This window comes from Capra hircus, chromosome 21 (assembly GCF_001704415.2).
Source record: "Capra hircus breed San Clemente chromosome 21, ASM170441v1, whole genome shotgun sequence".
Classification (NCBI taxonomy): Eukaryota; Metazoa; Chordata; class Mammalia; order Artiodactyla; family Bovidae; genus Capra; species Capra hircus.
This window is the reverse complement of record NC_030828.1, coordinates 57,669,321-57,688,762: the sequence shown is the minus strand read 5'-3', so window position 1 is coordinate 57,688,762 and position 19,442 is coordinate 57,669,321. Positions and strand designations below refer to the sequence as shown.

General features: G+C 40.3%; 1 protein-coding gene across 3 annotated transcripts in view; it reads right to left on the bottom strand.

Annotated features, from left to right (window-relative positions):
* UNC79 (unc-79 homolog (C. elegans)) overlaps window positions 1-19,442 on the bottom strand; it is a 275,479-nt gene that overhangs the window by 80,021 nt on the left and 176,016 nt on the right. For all 3 annotated transcript variants that reach the window (XM_018066543.1, XM_018066542.1, XM_018066544.1), the window contains 5 exons: window positions 12,390-12,676; window positions 7,971-8,153; window positions 7,262-7,424; window positions 4,593-4,742; window positions 2,794-4,011 (listed from right to left, as the gene is read on the bottom strand). In XM_018066543.1, the coding sequence (XP_017922032.1) occupies window positions 2,794-4,011; window positions 4,593-4,742; window positions 7,262-7,424; window positions 7,971-8,153; window positions 12,390-12,676 (2,001 nt within the window). The remainder of the gene's footprint in view (window positions 1-2,793; window positions 4,012-4,592; window positions 4,743-7,261; window positions 7,425-7,970; window positions 8,154-12,389; window positions 12,677-19,442) is intronic.

Here is a 19,442-nt window from a genome sequence, read left to right as displayed (position 1 = left end):
TCCAGAGAGAGAGGAAATGACAATCAGAGAATGGGAGACATTGGACTGACATCATGGACAGTTGGCAGCTACTGATAATAACAAGTTCTGTGATATGAGCATGGGAATGAGTAAATGAGCAATGGTGGAAGATGAAAAACAGTCTCTGGAGAAGATGAATTCAAGGAGCTGAGAAGCCAGAGTCTCAGAAGATACTGTACTAAGACTCTGTAGTATCTGTACTAATATTGAAATCAATGAGAATTAAGACAGGAATAGTTTAGGAAAGAGTAAAAATGAGCCCAGTGTTAAAACTGTCAATCAATGAGAAAGTCAGGGGTAAATAATGTGAGATTCAGAGCTGAGTGTTTTTAGAGACACCGTGGAAATAGTCTGAAAGGGGAAATGACGAGCAAGGAAGGTGTCCACACCTTGGCCCTAGCCTAAGGACACAGTATCTTCAGGGAAGATCTGGACTTTCATTTGACTAGGAAGGTAAAGGAAACAGCAGAGACAGCATACCGTGGATTTTGCTCATGAAGCACGATGCATTTCTGATGGAGGAAAAGTTTCAGGAGTTGGGATAAGATGGAAGAAAGGTGCTGGACAGGACATGAGCAAGGCCTCATGGAAACTGGAGTGAGATAGAAAAAGGGAGATCTGGGGCTTCTTGCAGGGACTGACATGAACAAAGGGAAAGTACACAAAGCCAGGAGACCTGATAGCTTCAGGGTGATTTACAATGGGAAGCCTGTGAGTCTGGTCTCCCTTGACTACCACTGATAGAGGCAAGAAGGTCTGGGGGAGCCTGAGTCTTACTCTGAGCACAGGAGCCTCCTTCCAACCCCCAGCAAGGAAGGGGTGATCTGTATGTTTGTGGCACGTGGGACACTATACAGATATAAAATTATTATGATAGTATAATCTATACTATGAAAACTCTAAATACATGTCATCATAATTGTCAGATACCTTCCTTCTTATTCTGGTAACAAATATATTAATATAATATCAATCTCCTCCCTGGCAGCCTGGGGAACAATCTGACCTAAGGATGAATAAAGAAGGCAATACACAGACATATGGAAACAAACATAAGGTAACCTATATACAACCTATATGTCATATATACCCACTGAGGAGACCTCATATAGTTTCTTATATACCCACCCTATAGACCTTAAATGGTTTCTTATATACCCATCTATAGACTTTATGTGTTTAATCACTCAGTTGTGTCCAACTCTTTGCGACTCCACGGACTGTAGCCTGCCAGGCTCCTCTGTCCATGGGGGTTCTCCAGGCAAGAATACTGGAGTGGGTTGCCATGCCCTCATAGATCTTATGCTGATGCTGCTAAGTCGCTTCAGTCGTGTCCGACTCTGTGCAACCCCATAGACGGCAGCCCACCAGGCTCCACCACCCATGGGATTTTCCAGGCAAGAGTACTGGAGTGGGGTGCCATTGCCTTCTCTGAGATTATAAGGTTCCTTATATATCCCCCTATAGACCTCCATAGTTTCTATAACAGGTCAGTGCTTTCCTCCATCTACATGCAAAAATTTTCTTGGCTCCAAATAACAAAAAGGTGTCCCAGTTTCCTTAGAAACACTCTTAAACTTTCTTGTTATCATGAGAATCTTTTTCTTCCCCCACTGCCTTACTGGAGCATGACCTTTTCCAACTACATTCATGTTCATTCAACAGATTTTTACAGGGCACCTTTGAGATTACACAGCTCTGTCTTATGAGGCAGAGAACTGCTGGAAACCTCAGGAAATGCCTGAAGCAAATAAAAAGGCCGAGCCTATTCTCTTGGGAGCTGCTTTTATTGTGGAGTAGAGAGAGAAGTGATGTATGACCCAGAGCAGGGCACATCACCTCCTCAGTGTCAGTGTCCTCTTGTAGGAAAAGAGGGGGATTAGAGGTCCCCAAGATTTTTGTCAGTGCCCAATGTCTTTCAGTTTATGAATCTACTAAAATAATCATCCCAGACCAATTCCTTTTTTTTTTTTTCTGAAGATTCCCATTCTATTATTTTTGAAGATATGAGCTGAGAAATGAAGAAACATTCTGATCAGTATTATGATAACAGAGCAGAGGACTGTGTTTTAGGATGAGGTGAACTATCAGCTTGTCACTTTTTCAAGTTAATCCCTCTTAGAATCAGTGCCTCCAGGAAACACAAGTTGTGACATTTGAGGCAGGAAGTTCTGGCAGCTTCACCATCAACTAGTGACCATGGATTAGAGGGATGTAACTGGGCTCATTTTGGTTCCCAGGGGCATACCACGTCTGCCAGGCTGCTGATATTTGGTTAGAATATGTAATCATCTATAGACCCTAAATGATTATACAATCAATTCTCAACCATTCCAAGTATTCTTTGCTTTATTTTACCCCTTCCTGTTTGTTCCTCCTTTGGTCTGTATCATAATTCACTGAAGCATATAGCAAGGAAAAAAAGAAAGCAAAAAGAGTTCAATTAATGACTTTTGTTGTTTGAGGAAAACAAAAGTGATATCTGGAATGTCTTGATATTAATTTATCATTGCCTTTTGTTGCCAAGGGTGATCAAGAATTAACTGTAGAACTGAGGAACAACCAATATCAAAACATTTATGGAGCCAACAGAACCACATCTGAATCCAACATGCTGCAGTAAGCAGGAAGGGTTCAGAGTGATAATGAAGCAATGATAACGTCATCCCCTGACATTTTAAGGCTGAGAGTCTGATGCATACAGCGCCAAGACCCTCACAAGTAAGAGGCACACACTTGAACATAGGCTGGGAGAAAGAAGGAGGCGCTCACCTGGATCTTTCTGATCACCCAGTTTGTCTAGAATGTTGAAGGAAATGTCAAGGTACTCTCTCTGGATGGCACTGACCGCAATCTTCCTCTGTTTCCTCTGCCGGGGGACAATCTGAATCTTAAATTCCGACTCCTCGGCTCCCTCCTCCTCTGCCTTCCTCTCGGGGTTCTGTTCTGTGTCTGATTCAGCGATGGCATCAGGCTTCTCACCTTCCATTGGGTTCTCCGAATCTTCAGGGACCTTGAGGAGGACAGTTTTTGCCCCTGAACTTGGCATCAGCCCACCAGGCTTCTCCTCCTCGGTGCTGGGCTCAGCGTTATCGTCCAGAGAAGACTCGGGGAGAGCAAACGACTTCTGAAGGAGGTCTCGTTTTTGCTTCAGCGTGAGCGGGCTGCCACAGGAAAACTCTTGCAGCTCCTCGGGGTTGACTAACTCTTCAGAGTCTGTGGGGTCTTCCAGAGCTATGAGAGAGGCGTCCTTGTCACCTGCGGACTGGTTATTTCCTGAGTCCTTAGAAGAAAAGTCTTTGGAGCAATCCTCCACGCTTACTTGCACAAGGGGCGTTGTACTGAGGCTGAGGACAGAGGGGTGTCTGGGGACAGAGGGAGAAGAGGCAGCATTCTGCCCAGAGGCACCCTCATTCCCTTGGTCCACGGCCTCCTCTTCATCACTCTCTACTATTCGCAGAGGGGGAAGAGGTTCAAACACAAGAGAGTCGCTATCCGACGTTGAGAGCATAGAGCGTTTCTCAGGCCCAGATGTTGAATCTGAGGACAAGTCAATCAGATCTAAATCCTCTTTGGGGGCAGGCTTTATCGGGGAATCAACTTTCACCTCAAATGCCTCCATGCAATTTAACCTAACTTCTGGTATCACCGGCCTCCGAGATTCCTGGAAACCTTCCAGAGCTAGGTTCTCGGGGATGTCGGCATTGTCGGGTCTTGTGGCAGAATTCTGTCTAGATCGTCCGTGGTCATGCTGTCTTTGCATAAAATAAGCAGCTTGGGCAGAAGACTTATCTATGTCACAGCGGTCTATGCAGGACTTCCTACGGTGCTCGTCTAATGTAAATAAGAGGGAGTCTGCATTTCCTATATCAAGAGATTTTTGTTTTAAAGAGCGCAGCTTTTTTTTCTGAATGCTTTCTTCTCTCACACAGTGTAGGATGTTGTCTTGTAATGCACTCGTGTCTCTATATTCAGCCAGTTCTATTTCACCTGATTAAAACAGAAAAAGCTAGTACTATTTTACTTGGAGATTTCAACTTTCTTTTCCCCTCATACTTGGGCATACAATTGGCATCGATAATAATCACAACCCCAGCTCCACCAAAAGGGAAAACTGACTTTCTGGCCAAGTTTTCATCAGGTTCATTCTAATTTCAAAACCAGAAAACTTTGGAATGAAAGAACCCACAAATGGCAGTTTAAGATCTTATTTCCAAAATCAGGCTTCAGGATAATCCCTCAGCTCTATTCATTTGTGTGCTGGAGAGGGGATCGCTTTTGGCTGAGGTCGATCTAGAAAACTGTATTCAAATTGTGTGGAAGGGAAGCAAACATTTCGCAACAAATCAAATCAAGCAATGGCCCTCTATGACAATCATGACGTTAGTGATGTATCTGTCAATTCACGTATATATATAAGTGTGTATATATATATACCGGTTATGCATACATATATATAAAATCAACAGTATTAAAATGTGTAGTAACATAATAAAATTAAGATTTCACCCCAAACAAATGGTAGAGTACAACATTTCTGCATAAAATTACTAAGAGGAAAAAATTCATACTTCTCTGAACATTCATCTCAACCGGCTGATATTTCACCATTTTGCTGCCGCCTATCCTTTTCAATCTTGCAAAAAAAGTTTGAGACTCTTTATTGCAGGGTCCAGTAGGTGTATCATGAATATCAGATTCATCAAAAACACTATCTTCTTCTAATTGGGGAGAGAAAGTCAAAATTACACTTAAGAGGTTATTCTCTCTTAGGCTGTGTCTACACAAGCATTTCAACAAAAGCATCATGGAACACAGTCTGGGGTGGTTCCTACACCAGCCCAAGTCTAGCCCAGCTGGGCCTTTCATTCAGACGTCGAATTATTCATAAGTTGAGCAGAACGAACTGGTATAAGTTTGCCCCTCAATTTCAGTGTCACAAAGGGCAGCATTTTCAAAAGAGGCATCTCAACATTCCAATAGAGCCTTCATGGGGAACTCTTTCAATGCACTTAACAAGCAGATAACCAATACACGTCAGGAATCTGGGACACTCCTGAAACGTGCCTGCTTTGGGTGAATTTTCAGGCTAATTTGACAAAAGAAAATTAAACACAATGAGTAGATCTTGCGCCTTCCACAAATACATGCCTTCCTGGGATCTGAGAACTGGCATAGACACAGCCTAACAGTACATGCACCTTATACTTTGTCAATGCAAAATACTGTACTCTACACTTGATAATGAAACACACGACACACAGAAAAAGCTTAGAAAAGCCACTGGTCATCTCAAAAGCTTCACAAATGATTATGGACTGAAAGAGTAAACAAAGGAAAAAGAAAACAGAAAATAACATCTCCCCACTGAAGTAAGACTCTTCTCTAGTTTGCCATGGGCAGCCTTTATGAATCCCAGAAAGAATCTTTGACTGTTATGGTCCTGAGGCTCCATAAACAAACTGGTCACTTAGAGTCCTAGCAAGCTTGTTTCTGTGTCATTTTCTACCCCCATTTGGCCACTTTTAAATCAAAGAGAAACCCCAAAACACATTAACGAGGAAAATGTTGTTATATTGCAACCCACAAAATTCCCTTAATAAATTTTCTTCTTTCATCCTTTGAAAAGGTCAAAGCCATGTACAAAACAGCAAGAGAAGAGGCTACAAAAATGCATTAACACCACAGTGAATGGAATTAACCTACTATTCAAGTTCAACATCATTGAAATCACGGTATTTGGCCTATATTTATATCTACCTATATGACAAAATGAGGTTCAGGTGTGATTGTGATTATTTAAGATTCTCTGAGTATAAGGGGAGTACAAGCTTAGAGTTAAGTTTTAAGGACCGATTCTGTGTTAAAACACAAGATTCTGTTAAGTAAATGAAATCTGAACAGCAGATGCTGGACAAAGTAATCAAAATAATCTTTTTGGTCAAATGAAAAAAAATAAGCATTAATGATCAAAATGGATACAAAACTCCCAGTGAACTTCTGCGATGATGAGGAAGCCTGTCAATACAATGTTCTGTTTTATTTATTTCATTTTGAAAAATACTCTCCTTTGAAAAATACAGCTTTTTTGGAGCAAGAGTTATGCAACTTCCCTTACATAACTTTGTATCAATGATAATTCTCAAAATGAATTGAATGAGAGCAACAGGAAGACTTCAGCATGGCTCCTCTCACCCAGAAATGTTCATCTGGGATTGGCCCAGGTACTGAGCCCACACTGATGACATCTATAGTTTAACTGAGTCTGTCCAATTTCCCGGAAACTAGGACCTAAGATGGTAGACAAGATATTCTTCAGGAAGGATCTGAATGGTATCAGAACTTAAAGAACTTTCTCTCAGTCCCATCTCTGGCCAACCTAGAGTCTTGAACTTTGGGTAATAAACGAACAATAGAACACTGGCTCCAATCCATCCTATTCAGACATCTGCAGAGCAGTTCTACCAAAAAGGAATCTGTGAACACTACTAAGAGTCATGGGGCACTGGGCTTTCTCCCAGGACTGGATGAGATGGTGTCATCTTTCATGAGTCTAGTCACCCTGCAACAGACACTAAAAACACACATCTTGGCTCTGCAGTTCTCACCTGAAAATATCCAGGCTGGAAGTTTACTCTAGCTAAAGTTTCATTCTGCTGCCTCCTTTGCAGAAAAGCTATCAATACAAAAAACTGTTGATACTAGACATAATTAAAACCTATGCAAAATATTTGATTTCAGTGGCCTTAAATTAATTCTTATTGAATAAGGAGGCTAAGAAAGACCACTTTAACACATATAGACTCCATTCAAATCTAATCACAAGGTCAGAAGCAAACCAGAGTTGGATAGGATCATGGCACCACTGAGTACCAACCAAGAATCATTTCACGGCCCAAAGCAAGATGTTTCCAACACGAAGAAAAAGGCTTACAAAGTCTCCTTAACCAGACAGCAGACAATTTTTCTTTTTTTTTTTTTTTTTTGCAAAACATGATTTCTCATGAAAGGGGATTTAGAAGCATATCAATTATTTCTCTTTAGTGCTCATTTTTTAAAAAGGAAAGCAACAACATTCATGGGAAATCTGGAGAATTAATGAAGCAGTAGGTCATTTTTGTTTTTTTTTACTCCAGAATAGTACCTGGGGGTGCTCTTCTACAGTCTAAAGAAAACATTGTCCAGAAATGTATTACGTATGCAAGCTGAGTTTGGGATAGAATTGAGATATGTAAAGTACCTTTTTCTTTTTCGCTGTATCTGCTTATGTTACTGTTGTCACTGTACAAAGGTCCTGCCGTGGCATGGGGCTTGCAGCTATGATACTGTGCATTCAGTGTATTGACTGTTATGTGAATCAGATGCAGAAGGACCTTGCTGATATCACAGTCTCGGTATGGATACTGCTCAATGAAATGGAGGGAGAAAAATATAAACAGTTATTTTCAAGGGTAAGTCTTTCCACTTGATCTTGCTAGCTATTTTTCTCAGCCTCTTCTGGGTAAGCAGAAACGTCAATTCTTACCATGGTCGTATTTGAACAAGGGATTGTACCAAATTATGGATGGCAATGCGTGCCAGTTTGTAAGTTTTAATTCATTTCAAGAAAATGAGCTGGCATAAACATAATATAGGAGTACAATTTTAAATAGTTTTCTTGTTTTCTGATGTAATAATTAATACATAGATAAAATATGAGGTTCTGAGCATAAACAGAGATTATGGATCCATGTTCATAGTATTTGGCTTTAAACATTTTAGAGTATATACTGGCATGGTCTACATTTCTATTTTCATTCCAAAAGTTCTTCACTTCTGAATCCTAATTGTACATCATGAATCTTCCAAAGGTCAAATTACTATCTTACAAAATTTTGAGCTTAGATCTCTTAAATGTTCTCTCTAAAGGAATTGTTCCACCCAAAAAAAGATTGACTACAGCAACTCACCTTGTAAAGAATGACAAGCAAGGCCTTCAACCACATCTGCCGGATGTGAGGCTTTAGGGACCAGAGGGAACAACGAGGTGGCTGTTGGAAATAATGCCGGAGTTGAGGACAAGAGCAGTATTTGAGCACCTGAACCACCAAGGGAAGAAGGTGTTTTCCCAAATTAATGTTATAGTCCATAACCTGAAACAGGAAAAAAATTTAACAACTAAAGGAAAACCATAAAGAACATTTATAAGCCAAAAGGAAAACTTTGAACCATCAAAACATGAGCAAAACATTTAACATGTATCTCACAAAATATTATTAATAATGGCCAGTATCCATAAAGGGACAAAAGTTCAATCTCACAAGAAATTTAAAAACTTGTAACTTCATTTTATCTACTTGTCTAATTATTTATCTACTTAATTATATACTGAAAATAAATTTCCTCTTTGAAAATGTCCTATTAAACTATTGTGTGCATGCTAAGTTGCTTCAGTCGTGTCCAACTCTTTGAGAGTCCATGAACTGTAGCCAGCCAGGCTCTTCCATCCATGGGATTTTCCAGGCAAGAATACTGGAGCAGGTTGCCATGCTCTCCTGCAGGGGATCTTCCCAACCCAGCGCACAGGTAGATTCTTTACCACTAGGCCACCTGGGAAGTCATATTAAATTATTACCTAGAATCAGTGAAAGCATGTAGAGTTGGTAATTATGTGGGGAAACAGGCATTCTCAGACACGACTGGCAAGAGTATGTCTCAAATGTTTCAGGAGAGCAATTTAGCAACATATATTCAGAAGCAGGAAATGCACATAGCCTCTAAATAGCAATTAAATATATCCTAAGGAAATAAATCAGGCATTTCCAGATGTATGCATAAAGATAACCAGCATTGTAGCCACTCCAAATTGCAAATGACCTCCATATTCAACAATACGGAATTAGTAAAACAAAAGATTGTTTATATAATAACAGAATACTCTATAGACATTAAATGGAATACTGTACAAATTTATTTACATGATACAAGCTTCATAACAAACTTTAGGCTTAAAAGAGACATGGGATTTCCCAGGCAAGTATACTGGAGTGAGTTGCAATTTCCTTCTCCAGGGGATCTTTTTGACCAGGGATCAAACCCAGGTCTCCTGCATTGCAGGAGATTCTTTACCAACTGAGCCACCAGGGAAGCCCAGACATAAGTATATATATATATACATATATATGCATATACATGTACACATTCAGGCACATATGTATATCAGTATGTATAAATGATCCCATTATTATAAAAAATATGTGCACATATACACATAGTTGAGGACAAGAGCAATTCAGCAACATGTATTCAGAAGCAGGAAAAATCACATAGATTTTATTAGAGCTTCTCTGTAGCTCAAATGGTAAAGAATCTGCCTGCAATGCAGGAGGCCTGGGCTCAATCCCTGGGTTGGGAAATTCCCCTGGAGAAGGGAATGGCTAGCCTCTCTCAGTATTCTTACCTGGAGAATTTCATGGACAAAGGAACCCAACAGGCTACAGTCCATGGGGTCACAAAGAGTCGGACATGACTGAGCGACTAACACTACTACTACTAATGACCTTGAAACATGAGTTACAGAATGTGCCAGGGGAGGGCAGCCTAGATTTTCACCCTGCCACACAGATGGTAAATTGAAAGCTAACTATACATGTACACACCTATGTATGTGTGCATGTATATAGGAAGGTATGTAAACCTGGAGCCATCAACATATACCAAAATGTTAGTAACTTATTTTGTCATGGGTTTCCTGGAGATTTACATTTTAATTTTTTTGTTTATAGTTTGAAAATAAATATACATAATGTGAATATAGAAAGAGAGAAGTGAGGGAGGAAGGGTAGTGAAGTTTGCTATTTGAAGTGGTGTCTTCTGTCTCTATCACAGACAGGTGAGTATTAGTGATGATTCATCTAGTTATCAGCACCAGCAGGAGACACGCATATTGCTCCCACATTGCTTCTCTGTGTTCACTATATTAACGATCTGTTTGAGCTAAATGGTAACAGCTACGATCATGAGTTCTTTCCATGCGACAGGCACTGATGAAGGTGATATTCAATATGTTGTCTCTAGTCTTTCCCCCAAAAATCTATTACCAATGAGCAATGAAGCAAGGATGCTTAAGGCCATAACAGTTTTAATAACAGTGGCAGAGCTGAAATTCACATCCATTTCTCTCTAGCCCCAGTTCTACACCCTTTGCAGATTAGGGCAGCCATTTGGAAAGTTAGATTTGTAGCACTGGTCAAATTAGGCATATATCTATATCTCAAGTGTGAAAGGCACTCAGTCATGTCTGACTCTTTGTGACCCATGGACTGGAGCCCTCCAGACTCCTCTGTCCATGGGATTCTCCAGGCAACACTACTGGAATGGGTAGCCATTTCCTTCTCCAGAGCATCTGAGGGATGCCCAGGGATTGAGCCTGGGTCTCCTGCATTTCAGACAGATTCTTTACCTTCTGAGCCACCTGGGAAGTCCATGTATATCCGATGGTCTATTAATTATATTCCTGGATTCATATTCCAAAAGAATTCTCACATTGTTGAATAAGGCTGCATGTACAGAATGGTTGGGGTTTCCCTGATAGCTCAGACAGTAAAGAATCTGCCTGCAATGCAGGAGACCCCAGTTCGATTCCTGGGTCGGGAAGATCCCCTGGAGGAGGGAATGGCTACCCATTCCAGTATTTTTGCCTGGAGAATTCCATGGACAGAGGAGCCTGGTGGGCTACAGTCCATGGGGTTGCAGAGTCAGACACGACTGAGCAACTAGCACTTGACTATACAGAATGGTTACTGCTGATCTGCGTGAAAGCGTGAGGAGTTGGGAGCAATATGAGTGTCCATTACTGGGAATGGATAGTTAAATCATGAGAAATATACACCATGGTATATAACACAGCAGTTAGGAGTAGCAAAGAAACATGAAAAATGCCAATGATGATAATATGATATGAAGTATGTTGAATGATTAACTCAAGTCTCCACTCGAAACCAAAAAAGAGAAAGGATTAAAAAAAAAAAACCTACAAACAAAAATTCCACACTCCTTTACTATTTAATGGATAGAGTTTCACTTGAGGATGATGAAAAAGTTTTAGAGATGAAAGTGGTGATGGTTACATAAGAATGTGAATATACTTACTGCAACTGAATACTACATTTGAAAAATGACTGAAATGCTAAGTTTTGGACTTCCTGGTGGTCTAGTGGTTAAGAATCTGTCTGCCAATGCAGGGGACACAGGTTCGATCCCTGGCCCAGGAAGATCTCACATGTCATGTGTAGGGAACTAGGTTTAAAGAAGGTTGAGAAGTGCTTGCAAACGAGACTCTCAACCAGGGCTGAACATTCTTGCAAACGAGATGTTCTGCCCAGTGTAGGGAACTAGGTTTAAGGAAGATTGAGAAGTGCTTGCAAACGAGACTGTCAACCAGGGCTGAGCATTCTTGCAAACGAGATGTTCAGCTAAAAATCCTGTTTGTTCCCATGGGAAAAGAACATTGCTTGCACACAAGGATGTTTCTCTGATTCCTCAAAAGGAACAGACCTTGGGACAAAACGGATTCTAAGTTGATAAGGAAGTTCCCCAAAACAAAGTCTTAGCTGCAGTAAATAAGCCAAGGTAAAGGTTATCTCGCCCTGCGCCTACACACTGTATAGTCTCTGAATCATAGTGCTTGGCAGCTTGCCCTGTAGGTTGTTGTGCAAGGGATATAAAATAAAGCAGCTGTAAGAAGCAAGTGTTAAAATATAAAGATTTAAACCACTCTGCAGTGTTGGTGTTTCATTCCGTCGCCGGCAGTCATGGAGTGGCTAAGCCCATGTGCCACAACTACTGAGCCCACGCTCTAGAGCCTGTGCCCGCAACGAGAGGCCACCAAAATGAGAAACCTGTGCACTGCAACAAATAGCAGCCCTGGCTCACCACAACTAGAGAAATCCTGCATACAGCAATGTAGCCAAGAATAAATAAATAATATTTTTTTAATTCTTAAGTGCTAAGTTTTATGTATACTCCCCTCCCCACCCCCTATAAATCCCCAACTCCCTCTAAGTTATCAGGCTGCTGATGTCTTCTAAACACCCCTAGGCTTCCGTGGTGGTTCAGAAGGTAAAGAATCCATGTGCAATGCAGGAGACACAGGTTCAATCCCTGGGTCAGGAATATTCCCCTGGAGAAGTAAATGGCTACTATGGACAGAGAAGCCTGGCAGGGCTACAGCCCACAGGGTCACAAAGGAGTCAGATACAACCAAATGACTAACACAATAAAGTTAACTTGTGCAAAACTTTACACTCAACCAATGTTGGCTAAATGGAATTTAATGATTCGTTTGTACTAAAAGCCTAATGGCATGACTCATGAAAGCTTCCACTTACCTGGGCAATTCCTGCAATAAATGCATTAAAGCAAGTTGACAGGCGCATTTTTTGAGGTGCAATCATGAAGCAACCTTCCTGCTGGTCATAGCCGAGTAAGACGTACAGGTGCCGTTTGACCGTGTTGAAGGCTTTGGCGCTGCTGATGTCTGACTCGGCGCTGCTCTCATCCTTGGCCATGAACTTCATGAGCACTGTAATCAGCTGGTGCACTGTCTGGTGGTCGATTCCAGCATCTTCGGGGAGCAGGTCCTTGATGGTGTTGTCATTCTCAGGAGACTGTTGTCCTGTCAGTACAAGAAAGGCCATCAGTGGGTGGCTCCCCCACAAGTAAGTTTACAGTCAAATTTCACTTATCTATAAAGCACCACTTTATCTGCTGCTTCTAAATATTTAAAGGTCTGTTCTAGACAAACTCAGATACAATATGGCCTACTAAGCAAAGCACTGCTCCCAGGATGGAAGTTATGTTGTTGCATCAACAACCAATTTGGGAAGAATGCATGTGTGATAAGTCGCTTCAGTCGTGTTGGACTCTATGTGATCCCATGGACTGTAGCCCACCAGGCTCCTCTGTCCATGGGATTCTCCAGGCAAGAATGCTGGAGTGGGTTGCCATGCCCTCCTCGAGGGGATCTTCCCCACCCAGGGATCGAACCCTGGGTCTCTTAATATCTCCTGCTTTGGCAGGCAGGTTCTTTACCACTAGTGCCACCTGGGAAGAATAAGGGAATGCAAATAAAAACACGGCACTAGAAAGCAAAGTTATCTTCAAACAGCAAGACAAATATCTACATACAATTTGCATTTCGAGAACTTTTAAAAACCTTGGCAAAGTTTTACCTTAATAAAGAGACATTTTCCTCCAGCTTTGTAAAATAAATAGGTAAGAATAACCACAAAATAATATTCATCAAATCTGCTGAGCAACTAAAACATCCATTGGGTTACTTTGTTTAAATTATTATCTCAATTCAGTTATGTTCAAAACTCAGCTGAGGCAAAAAAAAGTTTCCTTCTCCAAATCCTGAGATAACAGCAGTGTGTACTCTTTGAATTATACATTCAAAATTAGAAATAGCAAATTATAAGCCCTGCTGTATGTAATGAGAAACGCACAAGGGGTGGGAGGGCACAGACAGAAAGAAAGAAGCATGAACTTTTAAAAACAGAAAAACGCCACATGAAGGTGAGCTGAAAGTTCACATGCAAAGAAAAAATACCTTAGCCCTTAACTTACTTTTACTTACTAACAAATAATCACATCTGAACAGGTCCCTGACATGGACTTTCTCAGTTATTCCTCAAAGTCAGAAATTATACCCTGTCTCCCCTTGTTTTCTGCTCTTTAGTTTAGGACTTTGAGGGAAGGAAAAATGAGATTTGCTCTCCTATATTTATATTTGGGGCCTTATTCAAAATACCCTCTGCATTCTTCTCCTTCCTTTGACATGAGAATTTCTGAATTGGAAACAAAGCTTTTGCCTGGTGGGTTAGATCAGCACACATCATTCTCATCTCTCATTCTGAGAGAAAACATTCTAAATGATGACAAGCTTTGGTTACAGATCATTATACAGCAAACTTAGATTCTATCCATTTAAATTAGAGCATGCAGGCTACAACAAAGAGCTAGGTAGTCAGTCATATTCTTTAATTCCTCAATTAATCTGTCAAAAATCTGTCTTCCAGGACAAACCAAGAGAAACAAGACAGAAGGAATGTGTTCTGGGGACCACAGAAATTAGTTGTCTGGAGCCGAAACACTTTCTCCGAGGTAGTGATATGCAGGTAATGTCAAATTCCAAATTTACTCGTTTGAAACTGCACATAGCACAGTTTATATGCTTGGTTGTCTAGTCTTCCCCAGATGATCAGAAGAATGTTGATCTGCTCAAAAGTGATACCTTAAGATGGGATCTTGGCAATGAGTGAAAAGGTCACAGAATCAACTAAGTCTAAGAACGTCTAATACAGGGGAAATCACCTAACAAACTTCACTGTAACCCTTGGACATTAACAACATTTTCTGTCTCATAGTCTGTTCATGAAGGAATAAATATGTGCAGTGTACGTAAGAGACTTTTTTTTTATCAAAAAAGTATTCAAATAAAACCTAAAGATTTGTTTATGATGCTGTTTCACATGCAGGAATAGTCAGTCAGTTATTAATATCATTATTTATTAGGCAGGCATGAGCCACCAGAAAAAAAAATCAATTCATATGGAACATCCTATTTCATGAAAGGTCATAAATATAAAGCACTGATGTATATTATAATTAAATGTTTGAAATAGAAGTTCAGACCAAATCGTCATTTTAAAAGTTTAGAGAACTATCTTTTCAGTACTGAAAAATATTCAATCTTGATTTTTTTTTCCTTCAGAGTATTATTACTTTACAACTAGAAGGAGGTTATTGCTTCGGGCAAGTTTTGGCCAAAAGCCTGACAAATGTGAGAATCTAGGTTCCCTGTAGGGTTCAATGCCATTGTAGCAGCAAGTGACGGCTATTATGATTCTATAACTTCATTCCTCAGTTCATCTTAGCTCTGGGGGGCAAGGTTTAGGAGAGTATGAGATCACTCAGTTCTGCTCGGTCACCTCCAAGTCCAGACTGGCTAGACTCCAAAGCCCCAAAGTTAAAAATAGAACTGAGGAGCATTCAAGAAGGAGATGCACCTTTGCTGTCTAGCCCTGAGAGTCCAGGGAATTCAAACAGAAGAAAGGGAGCTCCAGACCAGGCTCAGCTAGGACATGGGCTCCCCATTTCCTTCTATCACCTCAAATATACAAAATAAACCATCAGACTTCAACTTTAAATATTTCAAATCTCTTCACCCCACCACAAGTAGATAATCATTTTCAAAGTGTGTCACCTTAACGTTTCGAATCAAATCATATTTTCCCAGTGACTAGGTGTCATTTCACAAAGGCCCTATCTTCAGTTTAGATTGATCTTCATTGATCTGCAGTGCTTAGCTTTAAGGTTGTGACTTTTTGCTTTCCCTGAGCAATGAGTGATCTTTAACAACCCATTAAGTGTATTGACAAAAGAAATGGTTAATGGAACCTTTCTCATAAAGTGAAAAAAAATCTCTTTTAATTCCAATAATTCACTCCTCCAAGTGAGGACTTTGAAAGTCTGTACTTTGTATACTGTCTTTCTTTTAAAGGACTGTAAGAATGTGATTGGCACCACTCTTCATTAAGAAAAATTACCTTAATCAAACCCCTAAGAAAAATGAGGTTCAGAAAGCTGAAACTTTGTTTATTGATAAAGACAATATTACTGGTTTCAGTTCAGTTCAGTCGCTCAGTCATGTCCGACTCTTTGCAACCCCATGAATTGCAGCACGCCAGGCCTCCCTGTCCATCACCAACTCCCAGAGTTCACTCAGACTCACGTCCATCGAGTTGGTGATGCCATCCAGCCATCTCATTCTCTGTTGTCCCCTTCTCCTCCTGCCCCCAATCCCTCCCAGCATCAGAGTCTTTTCCAATGAGTCAACTCTTCACATGAGGTGGCCAAAGTACTGGAGTTTCAGCTTTAGCATCATTCCTTCCAAAGAAATCCCAGGCTGATCTCCTTTCAATGGACTGGTTGGATAAATGTAAACATTTTATTGTCGTGGAGGCAGAATGATTCCTAGCCTAACTTTAACATGGACTGGGTCCATCACAATCTGTCCACACAGTGGCACAACTGATTGAAATGCCACAGTAGAATACAATTTTATTTATTTAGAAGATCTGAAACCAGGCAGGATCAGGATCTGCTTTTCCAGACATCTCCTACTGCTCCATCCCAGAAGCTCAGCATCCTTATATAAACACTGGGCTGCTTCTGGATCTCAGAATGGAGCCAGTCTTTTGTACCTTGGTGCCTTCTCTCATGGTGCTCTATTCACCTTGCAAGGTGGCCCTCCACCCCCACCCCCAATTTTATCCCATGAATTGGCCCCCAGGAGCCCTTCTTATTATATACCCATCCTCCTCTCAGCAATTGTGATTCCCTAAATTCTATAAATCTCTAAACACAAAAAAGAAGGGAAGAATAAAGACTCCTCAAAGGCAAGTCCTATGTCTTATCCAAATTTTACACCTCTCAAAGAATAGGGGGCAGTGATTGACATATAGTAGATGTTCATTACTTGTAAATGTTTAAGTGCCCTGAATTTAAGTAAATATTTCCGATCTTTTCTACGTGGGAAAAAAATGGATGAAGTCCCCAAACAGCAAAGAAGTAGGTAAGGAAATAGAGAACATTCCTCTGTGGAAGTCAACTCACTGACCCCTCCAACAAGTGACAAGCCAACAAGTGACAATTAGGTAGTGGAAGGAGGTTTCCATGAGCTTACTCTGCATTTGGTCCAGAGAAACCAGCGAGTGAGCACTATAAATGAGTCTGCACTATGTTGGTAGTTCTAACTACACTACCTCACTGATCTCCCTAGCTCATTCATTTGACTTGAGGCTTCGTTCACAGCAGTTCTGTTGTGTACACACAAAGCCACAGAAGGGCTGGAAAGATGGGGCCAGATGCTAACTGCAAAGCCTCATGTGCTTCCCATCCCTGCCTCTACCCCACATCTATCACCATGATTTACCTCCTACCCACCTGCCTCAGCCTGACTGAGAAGTCACCTGTCCACAAGACCTTCCCTGTTGCATCCAGCTTTCCTCCCACTGCAGTTGACATGAATGAACCTGTAGTACCATCACTTTCTCTGAAGATGAGAGTTCACTTATGTTCATACTTTATCTCTTACTTGACTATATGCAAGTGGACAGTGTAAAAATTTCTGATGTATCTTTACATTCCTCCTAGTACAGCAAGTGCTTTGTTCAATAGAAACTCTCATTTCCAAAACTATCATTTCAGACAAGGGCATTCCTATATAAACAATTAAATTCTAAGGCAAGAGACCCGGGTTTGATCCCTGGGTCAGGAAGATCCCAATTTTGCAAGTTGGTGAAAACATGAACTGTTAACCACCTCTAGAATAAAAAGAAAGAGCCTCAAGAGAAGTTAGTTGGAATTCTAGGCTAAACACTAAGAGGGAGGCAGGAATGCAAGAGAGTTTTACTTATGATACCCAGTATTAAGTACATTCTCTTGTTGCTATAAATTCAGACCAAGAGATCTTAAGATTTCTCTTTAGGTTGGAGTAGAATTGAAAGTATTCATGTCCCTTTAGGGATTAGATTGGCTCTTTAGACCAATTTGTAAATCTTATTCAGGAAGATCCTTTGGTCTGGACACCCATGGGCTTATATTACACTATAGTGGGCCTGAATGCCCAGGTCCGCTCTCTGACAAGAGTGGTGTCCTCATGTCCCCTAAGACAGGAATACTCTTAGACGAACTCATTGAGAGGTAGCTATAGTGGAAAGAAAAGCAGATCAAGTCTCCCAGACTTGTCTCTAACTAATTAGTTGCATGTGACCTTGAGCAAATCAGGCAAGCAGAATTGCTTAGGCCCGCATGACCTCAGTTTTCCTGTCTGTATATAAAGTGGAAAAAATACTTTATGCATATGCAGAATTGTTGTGAAATTTGAATTAGATAATTTGCATTAAAAACACTCTTAATAAAGAGGTACGCTACATATATAAATGTTCTTGCGGTTTTTATTATTAACATTATATACCCACTATCATTTAATTACTCATTCTAGGGGATGAGAACAAGATATAGTTAAGTTTCCCATGGGGTTGATACCATTTCAGTATTATCCAATTATAACCTATGGTAACTGCTGCATTATATTCAATTACTATTCAAAAGGTGTTCTGAATCACCAAAAACAAAGAATTCCTGATTCTCAAAGCATCAGTGAAAAAACAGCTTATATATAATTTATAATTATACCAACTTCTGATTAGCAGGTGAAATTGTGTATTTCAACAGTTAGGATTAAATGAAGGTGCTGAGCTCCTTCCTCCTAGCACTACCATACATGTCTTGCAAGACAGATAAAGACATGTGGGCTTGAGATCCAGATCTGTCATCAACAAACTTGTGAAACTTGTTCCTTTCTGGAAGCCTCAGTTTCCTCTTCTGGAAAATGAGATTGTTAACATGTTTCAGCTATGACAGTCTATGAATTTTACTTATATGCACAGAGGTCTTTGAGATAAATATATATATACTTAATGACTGACTCATGTTATTGTACAGCAAAAACCAATACAAATTTCTAAAGCAATTATCCTCCAATTAAAAATAAAATTAAAAATACACAGATTATTAACTCACAAAAAAAAGTCAACAAAGTAGCACAACTCTTTGGTAGCCTTGCAGAATTTCCCCTCTCTACAAGCACGTTTCTGTGGCAAAATTTGCTATGGGCAATATATAAAGGCTAAGATCAGAGAGTCATAAACTGTATATCCAGTGCCAAAAGTTTCGACCTAAACATCAACTAAAATTAAGTCTTGCTGCATAATTAAAGGACATCTGCCTTATTTCGGGCCTAATCAATAAGAGGTCTTACACAGAGAAGCTCATTACTTCTTCCAAACAAAAGTATGTTCCTTAAACAGCAAGGTCTCTGGTTTCTATTTAATTACTATCTTAAACCACCCTGTGCAATTTTATGATTATCCTGGCGTGTTTTTGCTTCCAAAGTAAAACACTCAGTGTTCAGTAAATAATAATGCAAAAATGAAAAACTAGTTTGAAACTGCCTTAAAAGCTAAGCCATCTGTCTCCAAATCTAAGCAAGGTTTGCTTATGGTGGTGTCATATAATTACCTCTCTAGAAGCTTCAGCTTTTTATTTAATTTAAACAATGCTGTCATCTGCCCTTTTTCCATCTGATCACTTTTGGTGGGACAATTAGACACCTAAAAGCTTTTCTTAAATTCAAGATACATATGTTTACGTTTTTCCAAAGACATGTGAGAGGACTCCTATGATAGGATTGTTTGCATGCATGCATGCTAAGTCGCTTCAGTCGTGTCTGACTCTGTACAACCCTATAGACAGCAGCCCACCAGGCTCCTCTGTCCACCGGACTCTCTAGGCAAGAATACTGGAGTGGTTTG